A 13659-nucleotide genomic window follows, 5' to 3' on the forward strand; every position below is an offset into this window, starting at 1 on the left:
ACATTTTGAATGGAATAACATTCTTGTCAACTTCAGAGGTCGATTTGACGCTTGCTCAAGAGCCTACACACATTCTGGGTGATGGGTCACCATCTCATTGGCCTCTCTGGTGAGCTCTCATTGGCTATTGCTGATCACCGTTCTCCAACCTTGTCATCGCACATCTCACACTACCAAAGCATTGCAGATTGTGTGTCAATAAAATCAAACATGCTTGAAAATATCCGGACGTCTGGGATGGCTCCAAGACAGGATTTGTAGCCCTCAGATTGCATCTCTGACCCGCTCATATTAAATGAGCATCGGTGACGGCCGCGCGCCTCGAGTAGGCAATGACTTGGGGATTCTGTTTGATTTGTTTTGTTTTTGATCTCAAAAACCTGTCTGGGACAGCTAAATCGAGGCCAACATCGCGTAGCGTACGTAAGCCTGGCTTAAGTCAAAGGTTTGTCAAGACATGCACAGATGTGTTTAAAAAACAACAACTCTCTGAACATTAAGCCGTTCTCAGGAAGAGGTCTTCTAATAGGAAACCCTCTGTTTGGTGCGTTTGTGTTTGCAGTGAGAGAGAGAACCAAAGGGCTGGGACAAAGAGAATGGACACAGCCTCCCCTCTACTACTGCTCTAATCGCTTACATCATAAATTCACAACCTGCTTACAGGGAACTGGGGCTTCTACCAGCTTGGATTTATGTCCCAGCTGAGTTTGTGTATGTGTCTTTGTGTGTGTGTGTGTGTGTGTGTGTGTGTGTGTGTGTGTTTACCTGTTTGTGTGACTGAAGCTGAATGAAGATATCATGCTTCCTCAATGGTTTTCAGAATGTGTTTTTGGGGATCAAGTGGTGTTCAGATGAGATGATGACAATGATGTTCTCTTACAACAATATATTCACTCCAATGTAATATATTTGACTGTGCTATACTCTCACTATATACAGTGCCTACGGAAAGTATTCAGACCCCTTGACGTTGTCCACATTTTGTTACGTTACAGCCTTATTCTAAAATGAATAAAATAGTTTTTTTCTTCATCACTCTGCACCCATAATGACAAAGCAAAAACAGGATTATAGAACATGTTGCTAATATCTAAAAAATGGCAGCTACCTTTGGCAGCCACAACAGCCTCACGTCTTCTTGGGTATGATGCTACAAGCTTAGGTACATCTGTATTTGGGGAGTTTCTCCCATTCTTCTCTGCAGATCCTCTCAAGCTCTGTCAGTTTGGATGGGGAGCGTTGCTCCACAGCAATTTTCAGGTCTCTCCACAGATGTTCGATCGCGTTCAAGTCCGGGCTCTGGCTGGGCCACTCATTGAAACTCCTGCGTTGTCTTAGCTGTGTGCTTAGGGTCATTGTCCTGTTGGAAGGTGAACCTTCGCCCCAGTCTGAGGTTCCTGAGTGCTCTGGAGCAGGTTTTTGTAAAGGATCCCTCTGTACGTTGCTCCGTTCATATTTGCCTCGATCCTGACTAGTCTCCCAGTCCCTGCCACTGAAAATCATCCCCACAGCATGATGCTGCCACTACCATTCTTCACCGTAAGGATGGTGCCAGGTTTCCTCTAGAAGTGACGCTTGGCATTCAGACCAAAGAGTTCAATCTTGGTTTCAACAGACCAGAGAATCTAGTTTCTTATGGTCTGAGAGTCCTTTCCTTTAGGTGCCTTTTGGCAAACTCCAAGCGGGCTGTCATGTGCCTTTTATTGAGGAGTGCTTTCCGTCTGGCCACTCTAGCATAAAGGCCTAATTGGTGGAGTGCTGCCGAGATGGTTGTCCTTCTTGAAGGCTCTCCCATTTCCACAGAGGAACTCTGGAGCTCTGTCAGACTGACCATTTGGGTTCTTGGTCACCTCTCTGACCAAGGCCCTTCTCCCCCGATTGCTCAGTTTGGCCGGGCGGCCAGCTCAAGGAAGAGTCTTTGTGGTTCCAAACTTCTTCCATTGAAGAATCGTGTTGGCCATTGTGTTCTTGGGAAACTTTAATGCTGCAGAAATGTTTTGGTACCTTTCCCCCAATCGTGTCTCGGAGCTCGACAGACAATTCCTTTGACCTCATGGCTAGGTTTCTGCTCTGACATGCACTGCCAACTATGGGACCTTATATAGACAGGTGTGTTCCTTTCCAAATCATGTCCAATCAAATGAATTTACCACAGGTGGACTCCAATCAAGTTGTAGAAACATCTCAAGGATGATCAATGGAGACAGGATGCACCTGTTTAGAATAAGGCTGTAACGTAACGAAGTGTGGAAAAAAGTCAAGGGGTCTGAATACTTTCCGAAGGCAATGTACATGCACAGTGTAGTGTCTGCGTATGGTGTCAGGTGTGTTAGGTTTGCATGATAGGTTCCATGCAAATGCAAAAAGAGTGTTTCTAATTGTGGAACTCGTTTCCCTCTCTTTTCCTTTTTGTTGTTTTACTTCTAATTTTCTGCCCCGGTGAATCCAGAGGTCAACAATAATATTCCGGGTAAGTGTTCTGAGGAAAACCATCTCATCTTAGAAATAACGCAAAATAATTTAGGCTCATTGGACATGGAAATGGAAACTGTATTTACGTTTTTTTTGGGGTCAGTCATGTCTTCATAACCAAAATGTTCCTACAAAGATGTCAGCCCTGCTACTTCTTTAGTTCAACTACTCTAGTCCTACTACGGAAGCTTTCCCTTAGCTGTGGGAAGCTTGTTTGTCTGTGAGTCTGATGCCATGCTTTCTTTCACGGGAAAATATGGGACATCGCAATACTGTACCGACAAAGTATTGGAATATTGGTTCTGAAGTGCTCTCTCTTTCTCTCTCTCTATCTCTTTTTTCCCCCCTTCTTTCTGTCATTCGTTCCTTCCCTCAAGGATTTTCACATATGATGATGGCGGAGCAAGGTATGCCTCTCTTCTTTCTAATCGCCATCATTTCCGTGTGGTTGTGTGCTGTGTGGTTGTGTGCTGTGTGGTTGTGTGCTGTGTGCATGTTTATTGTGATGTTTTGAAGATTTTCTCTTCCGATGACAAATGCACTTTTTCCTCTACATGTGGTGTTAATAACAGTGTTACAGTAGTACATAAAAAAACAGTAGATTAAGTATTTTTGCAATCTAAGAAATGTGTGTTTTTGCATGCACTGACTAACATAGGCTTACGGTACTGCCTGGTGTGTGTGTGTGTGTGTGTGTGTGTTTGGTGTGTGAAGGACTGAGTTTGAAGCGTTGTGTAGTCTGACAATACTACAGTGCCAATGTGCTACTGTGTATTGATATGAATGACACGCAGATATTAATATACACATATTCATTTGTGTTCTCCACTCATCAAGCACTCTCCCGTGTCAAACTTATTCACTGTTGCTTTTTCTCTCCTCCTCTTCCGCTGTGGACACACCACCTTCTGTCTTCTACGCCCTCTCTCCTCCTCGCCTCTCCCTAGCTAAAAGCAAAGGTACAGATCAGTCTTTCTCTTACCCTCGCTTTAAGAAACCCTGGGCTCGATTGAGTGAGTGTCATGTCAAATACCGTGTGCTCTTTCAAATGTGTTCCTCTGTGTGCAAAGACAAGGGTATTTACGCTACTGTCTAATTCCTTGATGTGTGTGATAACAGCGGGCGTGAGTGAAACATAAGACACTCCCCTGGTGTGACGTGTGTCTCTGTGTGTTGCTGTATTGTGTTTACCTCTCTCTGTTTAGCATTTCCTGCCTAATGGCAGCTCACCAAGGGTGCTTGGATTAGGCAAATTAATTAAATTATCCTTAATTGAAGCAGGAAAACAGAGTGCTCACTGAGTCTGAGTGAGTGAGGGAGGGAGTGTGTGGCGCTGTCGTTAGGAATATATCGTAAGTGTACTAAGAGGAAATGGAATTCAGGAAGGATCTGCTATAGATGTTTAGAGTACTGGATTATCGACGGAATGAGATTGGGGAGAAAGTCTCTCAGTTTGATGACTATAGGCTGGGAGAGATTTGCAAGGATGTTCAGGAGTGATGTTTTCCACTCTCTCCCTCCATTGTCTGCGGTGGAGTCCATGGATTAGGACATGATAATCTGCTTTTCATATCTAAAGTACAATGTAATGTCGGACTGACATTTGAACTGTCTCCGTGATGACATGTCCTTGGGTGAATGATGCAATTACAAGATATGACGTGACGCTGCAATATCTTTCAAATGCACTCCTTTTGTGAGATAGAGAGGAAAGGGAGCGGAGAGAGAAACACTGTAGGTGAGGGGGAGAGAGCCTGAGATGGAGTGGGGGAAAGATGAATGAGGAGAGGGAGAGAAACACTGTAGGTGAGGGGGAGAGAGTGAGATGGAGTGGGGGAAAGATGAATGAGGAGAGGGAGAGAAACACTGTAGGTGAGGGGGAGAGAGTGAGATGGAGTGGGGGAAAGATGAATGAGGAGAGGGAGAGAAACACTGTAGGTGAGGGGGAGAGAGCGTGAGATGGAGTGGGGGAAAGATGAATGAGGAGAGGGAGAGAAACACTGTAGGTGAGGGGGAGATAACGTGAGATGGAGTGGGGGAAAGATGAATGGGGGAGAAATACTGTAGGTGAGGGGAGAGAGCGTGAGATGGAGTGGGGGAAAGATGAATGAGGAGAGGGAGAGAAACACTGTAGGTGAGGGGGAGAGAGTGTGAGATGGAGTGGGGGAAAGATGAATGAGGAGAGAGAGAGAAATACTGTAGGTGAGGGGGAGAGAGTGTGAGATGGAGTGGGGGGGAAAGATGAATGAGGAGAGGGAGAAAAACACTGTAGGTGAGGGGGGAGAGTGTGAGATGGAGTGGGGGAAAGATGAATGAGGAGAGGGAGAGAAACACTGTAGGTGAGGGGGAGAGAGCGTGAGATGGAGTGGGGGAAAGATGAATGAGGAGAGAAGAAATACTGTAGGTGAGGGGAGAGAGCGTGAGATGGAGTGGGGGAAAGATGAATGAGGACAGAGAGAGAAATACTGTAGGTGAGGGGAGAGAGTGTGAGATGGAGTGGGGGAAAGATGAATGAGGAGAGAGAGAGAAACACTGTAGGTGAGGGGGAGAGAGTGAGATGGAGTGGGGGAAAGATGAATGAGAGAGGGAGAGAAACACTGTAGGTGAGGGGGAGAGAGCGTGAGATGGAGTGGGGGAAAGATGAATGAGGAGAGAGAAAGAAATACTGTAGGTGAGGGGAGAGAGCGTGAGATGGAGTGGGGGAAAGATGAATGAGGAGAGAGAGAGAAATACTGTAGGTGAGGGGAGAGAGCGTGAGATGGAGTGGGGGTAAGATGAATGAGGAGAGAGAGAAAAATACTGTAGGTGAGGGGAGAGAGTGTGAGATGGAGCGGGGGAAAGATGAATGAGGAGAGGGAGAGAAACACTGTAGGTGAGGGGGAGAGATTGTGAGATGGAGTGGGGAAAGATGAATGAGGAGAGAGAAAGAAAAATACTGTAGGTGAGGGGGAGAGAGCGTGAGATGGAGTGGGGGAAAGATGAATGAGGAGAGGGAGAGAAACACTGTAGGTGAGGGGGAGAGAGCGTGAGATGGAGTGGGGGAAAGATGAATGAGGAGAGAGAGAGAAATACTGTAGGTGAGGGGAGAGAGTGAGATGGAGTGGGGGAAAGATGAATGAGGAGAGGGAGAGAAACACTGTAGGTGAGGGGGAGAGAGTGAGATGGAGTGGGGGAAAGATGAATGAGGAGAGAGAGAAAACACTGTAGGTGAGGGGGAGAGAGCGTGAGATGGAGTGGGGGAAAGATGAATGAGGAGAGAGAGAGAAATACTGTAGGTGAGGGGAGAGAGTGTGAGATGGAGTGGGGGTAAGATGAATGAGGAGAGAGAGAAAAATACTGTAGGTGAGGGGGAGAGAGTGTGAGATGGAGTGGGGGAAAAGATGAATGAGGAGAGAGAGAAAAATACTGTAGGTGAGGGGGAGAGAGTGTGAGATGGAGTGGGGGAAAAATGAATGAGGAGAGAGAGAAAAATACTGTAGGTGAGGGGGAGAGAGTGTGAGATGGAGTGGGGGAAAATGAATGAGGAGAGAGAGAGCGAGACTTTGATAGATGTGGTCGTTTTTAAGTTTGTCACTGGTTTGTATTGTGTTGACAGACACACACACACACAAAGAGAAGCCCATTGGGGCACATGCTGGCTGACTCTGACCCATGGGCCTTTTGGAAAAATTATATGAGCACACACCAGTCTGATGTGTATAGCCGGAAAAAAGGTTTTGAAGTTTTCAAACCACCGCTAATGCTGACTCTGCTTATCACAATGACTGCTTTACAGTGAGAGACTGATGATGTAGAGAAACGTGAAGCATTAGCTGCCTCCTCCGCTCTGACCGACTTTACTGTAATAACCCAGAGCTCCCTGGACATTAAGAAGGGATACAATTAGCATGCAAGCAGAGAAATGCCCAGCTGTCACAGTATCAGTTAAAAGGCAAAGTCACAGTCTTTAGTAAGGAAAACCAGACTGTAAAGTCAGTTTGGTAGTAGGCCAGGTGTGTTAGGGCTGGGTCAGAACCAAAGCCTGCACACACAGAGGCCCTCTAGGTGTAGGACAAGGATTGGCCGAACTACAGGGATATTGTGTGTGTGTGTTCCTACCTTACCTAAAATGAAATACAGAGCAATCCTCTTCTTTCCCCATTCCTAGCCCAAAATGTAACCCAGAGTGCTATACTGTAAACCCCTGTGTTGTATCAATATCCTCCTCTAGTGCTGAACTTGTTCCCTCTCTCCTTCCCTGCTCCTCCTGTCTGTCTCACTTCCTGCTTCCTGTGTTTAATCCCTCCGGGAGACGGCAGACATTATTTCCCATCAGCCCCCCTGTCGGCTCCTGTTAAGCAGACAGGACCTCCATTACGGCTTTATTTGCATCCAGTCGCAGCTGCGTAGACAAGAAGACAGAGGGACTCACAGAGGAAGATGGAGAGGGGAGGGGGGGATAATAGAAGAGTGTGTAGCCGTCGTGTGGAGTCACGCATATTGCCTTGCTCTCTCTATCTCATTGTTTCTTTATTCTCCTTTCGGTCTCTTTCCCTCCTCTCTCCTACTTTCCAGCTCTCTCTCCCTCTCCCCTCTCCTGACAGTGTTTCCCAACACTAGCAGGCTTTGATGTGGTGGGATTCATGGTGGTAATTCTCTAGAAGTCACTGTGGGCTAGCTGTTCTAACACTGCTGAGGGCAGATAGTGCTTACATTCAGCTGGTTTCACGTAGAGGTTACACTTCTATCCTCCTCTCGATGGCATGCTATGGCTCATAAGTACCGTTACACACTGTGGGACTTTTCCTGTGTGCCTCAGTTATTAAGAGCATGGCATTAGCATTGACAGGGTCGTGGGTTCGATTGCCACTTAGGCCAACAATGCAAAAAGGAATGGCGCTCAATGTTGCAATGAATAATAGATAAAAGCAATACCTTAGTTTATAGTATGATAAAGACTGTGCTAGCACTTATGGTCTGTATTTGGCCAAAGCAGAAGTTTTGTTGTTTTGGCCCAGACCTCTCCATCTCTTTCTGATATCATATGAAGCTTATAAACTTATAAACAAAGCAAAAATATCATATTTATCCTGTAAAGCCTCAAACAGCAGAGGTTGTGGCCCATGTTAATGTTTTTTAGTTTTTTTTAGAAAAGGGGTCCAGTGAGTGCATGTGATATTCTACCAGCTCTCACGGTCTCATGTCAAAATTAGACGTTCATCCATGTTTCTCAAACGTCAAATTTAGAAGTTGTTTCAAAAGTCAGATTTCAAAGTTAACTCCTATTTTCTAAGGTTAGGCAATAACTCTGAATGGTTAAGGTAAGGGTTAAGGTTTGGGATCAAATTTTCTATCACTGGATTCAAACTCGCATCCTTTGGAATCGGAGGCAGTTGCTTACACCCATCTGCCATCCCTGTCCAAAAAACCTTCAGTAAAACCAAAACCTACTTGAAGGAAACAGCGCTCTCTGTTTCTCCTAGTGGCCAGTTTCCACGTCATCCCCCGATGTCCTCAGACATGGATGGACGTTGAATAGTGACTTGTATCATGGGTGACCTGGCTGGTGATATTATAGCTCATTGGTTTCCAAATGATGGTGCCTTGCCTTAGACACCCCTTAATTAGCCTTTTAATTCATGATGTAGCAAAGGTTTTCATTTGCTATCGCTTACTTAACCAAATCAATGTATAATTTACGGTTTCATTCTGTCATTGACATCTGTGTAACAGTTATTAAGGTGATGTAAAGGCAATATTTCTGCACTGTGAAAACGGTGGTAACTCAAGGATATCAGTGGTGTCATTGAGTAATGGTAGACAGTTGTCTTTTCTATGGTTGACTGACTGATTCTGTAATGCAGCCATGAGAGGGTGAGAGATTGCAGACACCAGCTGGAGAGAGAGTGAGAGACAGAGACACACACAGAGTGAGGGTAGTAGAGAGACCCCAGAACTGTTTGGATTTCAAATGGTACACCCCTGAACTCTCTCTCACACACACACACACACACACACACACACACACACACACACACACACACACACACACACACACACACACACACACACACACACACACACACACACACACACACACACACACACACACACACACACACACACACACACACACACACACACACACTGAGGCTTAGCTCGGTTGCCATGCCTCATGTTGGCAGCGGGCATATGCCGACAAACAGCCACAAAAACATAAGCGGGTTTAGAGGGGACACAGAGAATTGCAGGTACAGCCATTTACGCTCCTCTCTTTCCATGGCTCCAATTTGTCTTGTTTGTGGGGTGAGGGGAGGAGAGAGATGGATCATCTCAGGGGACATAGATGAACTCACTAGCTGGATAATGAATTGCAGAAAAATTATGCAAATAGTATGCTAATTATCTAATCAGGTTTGATTGCATTAAGGAGGTGTCTACTCTTGCTAACCTTGAGGAGACATTGATAATCAAATGCTGATCAGCGCTGGGACTGAGAATGGGACTCTCTCTCTCTCTCTCTCTCTCTCTCTCTCTCTCTCTCTCTCTCTCTCTCTCTCTCACACACACACACACACACACACACACACACACACACACACACACTAAATGGGAGAAAAAAAACACAAGAGTTAGTGATGTGAAAGGGTTAGTATGTGTGTGTCAGCATGTTTGTGTGTGTGTGTGTGTGTGCGTATGTGTGTATGCGTGTGTGTGTTAGGGGGGTTCTCAGGTCTTAGTAAAACAGGTGTGTGAATATTACAGTGTCATAGGCCAGTGGAATATTTGTCAAAGAGTGCTCTATGTTTGAGCTGGACATACAGACTGGACCCAGGGGAAGGGAAAAGGTCAATCATCTCATATTGACTCCTTTAATATTAAGCTGGACTTATTTCTCAGGGACTTTACATGGGATTCTTTCCTTGATTCAGGGAGAGGAAGCTTTAACTTGTCACTCAGAACATAGTTTTGGGGATTACATGTTCCTTTCCCACCTTCCTCCTTTGCTAACGCTTTGATTCTTCAAATATTTGAATCTTTTCCACAGAGCGTTTTTCAGCTGTTCCTTTGCCCCCCCCCTGTCTTGGTGCCGTGTGTGTGTGTGTGTGTTGTCCCTCTGGAGGTTGTTTGATGCCGCTCTGCTGGTGTGTGTGAGACACTGATAATGAAATGGTTATCTTGGCGTTTGGACGGTAGGTAATTCCATTTGCTCCCATAATCCCTCAGTAGCTGTCTCTCTGTCAGCCGACCGACAGGCAGACAACACACCCCCTGGGCGGTGGTGGCCTCAGACATGTGTGTGTGTGTGTGTGTGTGTGCCACCCTGTATCTCTTGGCCTCACTTTATACATTTGTTGATTTCTTCATTGATGAACTGAATCAATCAAAAATCCCCCAGGGTGTATTCTCTCATGTTGATTTTCCTGCACCATTTTGCTGATCTTTATATCCTAAAGCACAGAAAATGAAATCTAACTTAGAGGGGTGATCTGCAATTGCTACATCCATGTTTAGATGTTTAAATGAATGATATATACAGTATATTTACATTTGACATATACCCATTGATTCTTGTAGAATGTAACTTATAGATGCCTCATGAGTTTAGTTCAACTGTCGTATCCCATCAGAACCAAAAAAGTTGTGCTGAGCGATTAACCGAAATGTCGGTTATTTTTCGTTTTTGAAACAACTAGTTGACCGAGATCGGTTCAATTATTTGAATTCCATTTCGTTCATTTTTTTCTTCTGTGAGCTCAATGCGCAGATTGTGCTGCAGTTTCTCTATAGATAAATCAGATCATGCCGAACTGTGCGATGTAATAGGGAGTTTCCAACAGGCCAGTGTTCGACATAGTTTAGCGCAGAAAACGTGATAATTAACTACAATGACCATAATCCATTGTACGACTCCACGTGTCCGGTCTGTGTTTTGTTTACGATTGCTAAGAGACCAGAAAAATGCACGATTTACATAGTGCAGGTGCTTCGCAAGGTATTTTTAACCGAATATACATAATTTAAGTTATTGATAGATAGTTGGACGTCAGTACTCCTAAATGTATGCCTTATTTACTTTGAACAACTACTAAAATAGTAATTTTGCCAGACAGCATAGGCAGTAGCTCTATAGAGATGAGATGATGACTTGAAATGAAATTAACGTCATCAAATAAAACAAACGTAATATACACAACAACTGAAATATTTTATTAAAGTAAAGTAATGTGAATCAATTCTGGGCCTAGTAGTAGGCCTAATGGGCAGTCACTTCCATCATGGGACTTGTATTCATTGTTTTAGTCTGTGTCGTTACAGTATTCAACCCACATAATGCATACAGTGCATGTAATGTCCACAAAAAAGGTAGCAAAATTAAATTGAAAATTTTGATTAAAAAAAGATAAAAAAATCGGACCGAAACCGAACCTACCTCAAAAAGCACGGATCGCTCAGCATTACCAAAAATATAAGCTTGTTTTACTCCACTGTACACAATGTAATTGTAAGCAAACACTCAAGAGCCTCAAAAAAATGATGAAAACTATCATTTTTATATCATGGATGGTCAGTCCACGTATCTATAGCTACAGTGCCTTCAGAAAGTATTCACATTCCTGGACACACTCCACATTTTGTTGCGTTACATAAATTATGTGGCAAAGAAAGAAACGTTATGTCCTGATAACAAAGCGTTATGGAACTGTATGTCCTGATAACTAACTGTTATGTTTGAGGGCAAATCCAACACAATACATCGTCATATTTTCAAGCACGGTGGCAGTTGCGTCATGTTATTGGTATCGGCAAGGACTAAGCGAGTTTTTTTTTATATTAAAAGAAACGGAATAGAGCTGAGCACAGGCAAAATTCAAGAGGTTCTGTCAAATCCACCTTTCAGCAGGACAGTGACCTAAAACACAAGGCCAAATATACACTGGAGGTGCTCACCAAGGCGACATTGAATGCTCCTGAGTCACAGTAGTTACAGTTTTGACTTAAATCTGCTTGAAAATCTATGGCAACACTTGAAAATGGCTGTCTAGATAAGACCAACAACCAACTTGACAGAATTTTTAAATGAATAATGTGCAAATAGTGTACAATCCGGGTATGCAAAGCTCTTACAGACTTATCCAGAAAGACTCCTGTAATCACTGCCAAATGTGATTTTAACATGCATTGACTCAGGGGTGTGAATACTAATTGTAATCAAGATATGTTAGTGTTTTATTTTTCCTTTTTCTGTGTGCAAATGTTTGAATTTTTCTTCCACTTTGACATTACAGAATATTTTGTGAAGATAATTAAATCAATTTTAATCCGATCTTTAAACACAACCAAATGTGCAAAAAGTCAAGGGGTGTGAACACTTTCTGAAGACATGTATATGTGACTGCTTTTTGTATTGTTGGAACTGCAGATTGCCGCTTTAAAGTTGATCTGATGTTGGCCGAATCTCAGAGAACATTCACAAAGAAAAAAAGTAACACAACGAGACTGATTGAATCAGGAAGTCCACCCACTGCTTAGGTCACACACTTCATTCAATTCACCTGTCATCAGGTGCTGTTTTGCTGTTGTCACGTTGATGGTGGTGTGTTTTTGACAGACTCCATACAAAATGGAAGTGGCACATTATTCAGAAACAATGGAATTGTATTCCGTAGGGGCTTGGGAGCTGTTGCTTCGTTTTAGGTAGCTTGTATGTGTTTCTGGTATGTTTTTGTGCGTGTGGGCGTGCGTGTGAGTGCGCAGGTGCATGTGTTGGTCTGTTTAGCAGTATGAGGAGATGGTGTGGTAATGTTTGTATGCTAATGAGACAGGAGTATATTATGAGTAGTTTGGCCCGAGGATGTTTACTTAGATCACTTACATCTCTGATGGCCTTTTTAAAGTTCTCTACAGCTCAACCCCTCTGGGCTGTATGGCTTCTAATCCACACACGTAAACAGCACGCGTGTGCGTGTGTGTGCAGATGTGCAGATATTTCCACCATGACTTTATACCTAAAAGCGTGTGCATGTTTATACCTAAATGTGTGTGTATGCATGAGGGCTGTTGTGATGGCGCGTGTGTGTTGTGCTAGCCGTGCTGGAGCAGTGCTAGGGCCAGGTGGCAGTAGGGAATACTCTGATGGATCCTCATTACACTGGTCAGCGATCAGACAGCAGTGTATATGTGTTTGTGTGTGTGACAGCAGTGCTAGCTCCATCTCTATAGCCATTGTCTCCCTCTGCCATGCATGGCTGGAGCCTAGTTAGCCTCTCTAATGAGCATTGGTTCCCCCGAGCATCTTTTTGATCACTGTCCTAGGCACAGATCTAGGATCAGTTTACCCTATGCTAATCCTTACTTTATTCATTGGGAGGAAAACTGACCTTAGATCAGCATCTAATAAGTATTGATTCCCTTTGAACATCTCTCTGATCATCTCTATGTTCACACAGGGCCCGGGCAGTGGTAGTGCATGATGGGTAATATAGTTTCCATGCCTAGAGGTGCACAATCAAATATTATGAAGGGCAATGGGAAGACTTCAAAGATGCCAGATAGTTAGATTTGCATGAAATGGCATTGCCAAGCCTGATCATGCTCCATTGAAAAGTATTGATATGTTTGTGCGTGCGTGGGTGGGTGGGTGTGTATGTAGCCGTGTGTGTGTGTGTGTGTGTGTGTGTGTGTCTCAGTGTGTGTGTGTCTCAGTGTGTGAGAGCGAGTGAATGCTTGCTCTTATGCATAGTCGATACTCCTCTCAAGCGGCACATGGCTGCCATCATGGTAACTCGGATCCCGGATTGCGATGGCAGGATCATTGACATGCTGCTGTATGTGTGTTTGTGTGTGTTTTAGAGAATTATTGATATGGGTTTTTTGGGGCAAATACCAATTGTCTGGTGTTCAAGAAGGCCGATGGCTGATATTTTATGCCACATTTTATACAGCATTTTGTAGTTGTTTTTACGAATCTAACTACAAAACAACATAATGGTAATCATTTTATCCGAATGGTGGTAACTCTTGATAAACTCTGTAAATCAAGATGGCATAGGCCTCCTCACAATACAGTTGAATGCATATTCAATAGGAGTGTCCATGCATTGAGTTATTGAGGTTGTTTCAACTGATTTCAATGGAGTCTATGGGGCTACAGATGACTAACAATCTGTTTCCCTTACATTTGGGCCTTATATTAGCCTACTGATC

The 13659-nt window shown here is 44.0% G+C and overlaps 1 protein-coding gene across 26 annotated transcripts in view; it reads left to right on the forward strand.

The window, feature by feature from the left end:
- The window catches only part of nrxn3a (neurexin 3a), a 442954-nt gene that overhangs the window by 21136 nt on the left and 408159 nt on the right, over positions 1–13659 (forward strand). For 18 of the 26 annotated variants that reach the window (XR_002955173.2, XR_002955175.2, XR_002955174.2 and 15 more), the window contains exons 3-5: positions 2450–2470; positions 2850–2879; positions 3420–3431. The exons of 3 other annotated variants lie outside the window; for them this stretch is intronic. Coding sequence is in view for 19 of the 23 variants with exons in the window: in XM_024436833.2 (XP_024292601.1) it covers positions 2450–2470; positions 2850–2879; positions 3420–3431 (63 nt within the window). In the remaining 4 variants the exon portion in view is untranslated. The remainder of the gene's footprint in view (positions 1–2449; positions 2471–2849; positions 2880–3419; positions 3432–13659) is intronic. 5 more of the 26 variants (XM_042329798.1, XM_042329801.1, XM_042329808.1 and 2 more) reach the window with 3 other exon arrangements.

Source organism: Oncorhynchus tshawytscha, linkage group LG11 (assembly GCF_018296145.1).
Source record: "Oncorhynchus tshawytscha isolate Ot180627B linkage group LG11, Otsh_v2.0, whole genome shotgun sequence".
Classification (NCBI taxonomy): domain Eukaryota; kingdom Metazoa; phylum Chordata; class Actinopteri; order Salmoniformes; family Salmonidae; genus Oncorhynchus; species Oncorhynchus tshawytscha.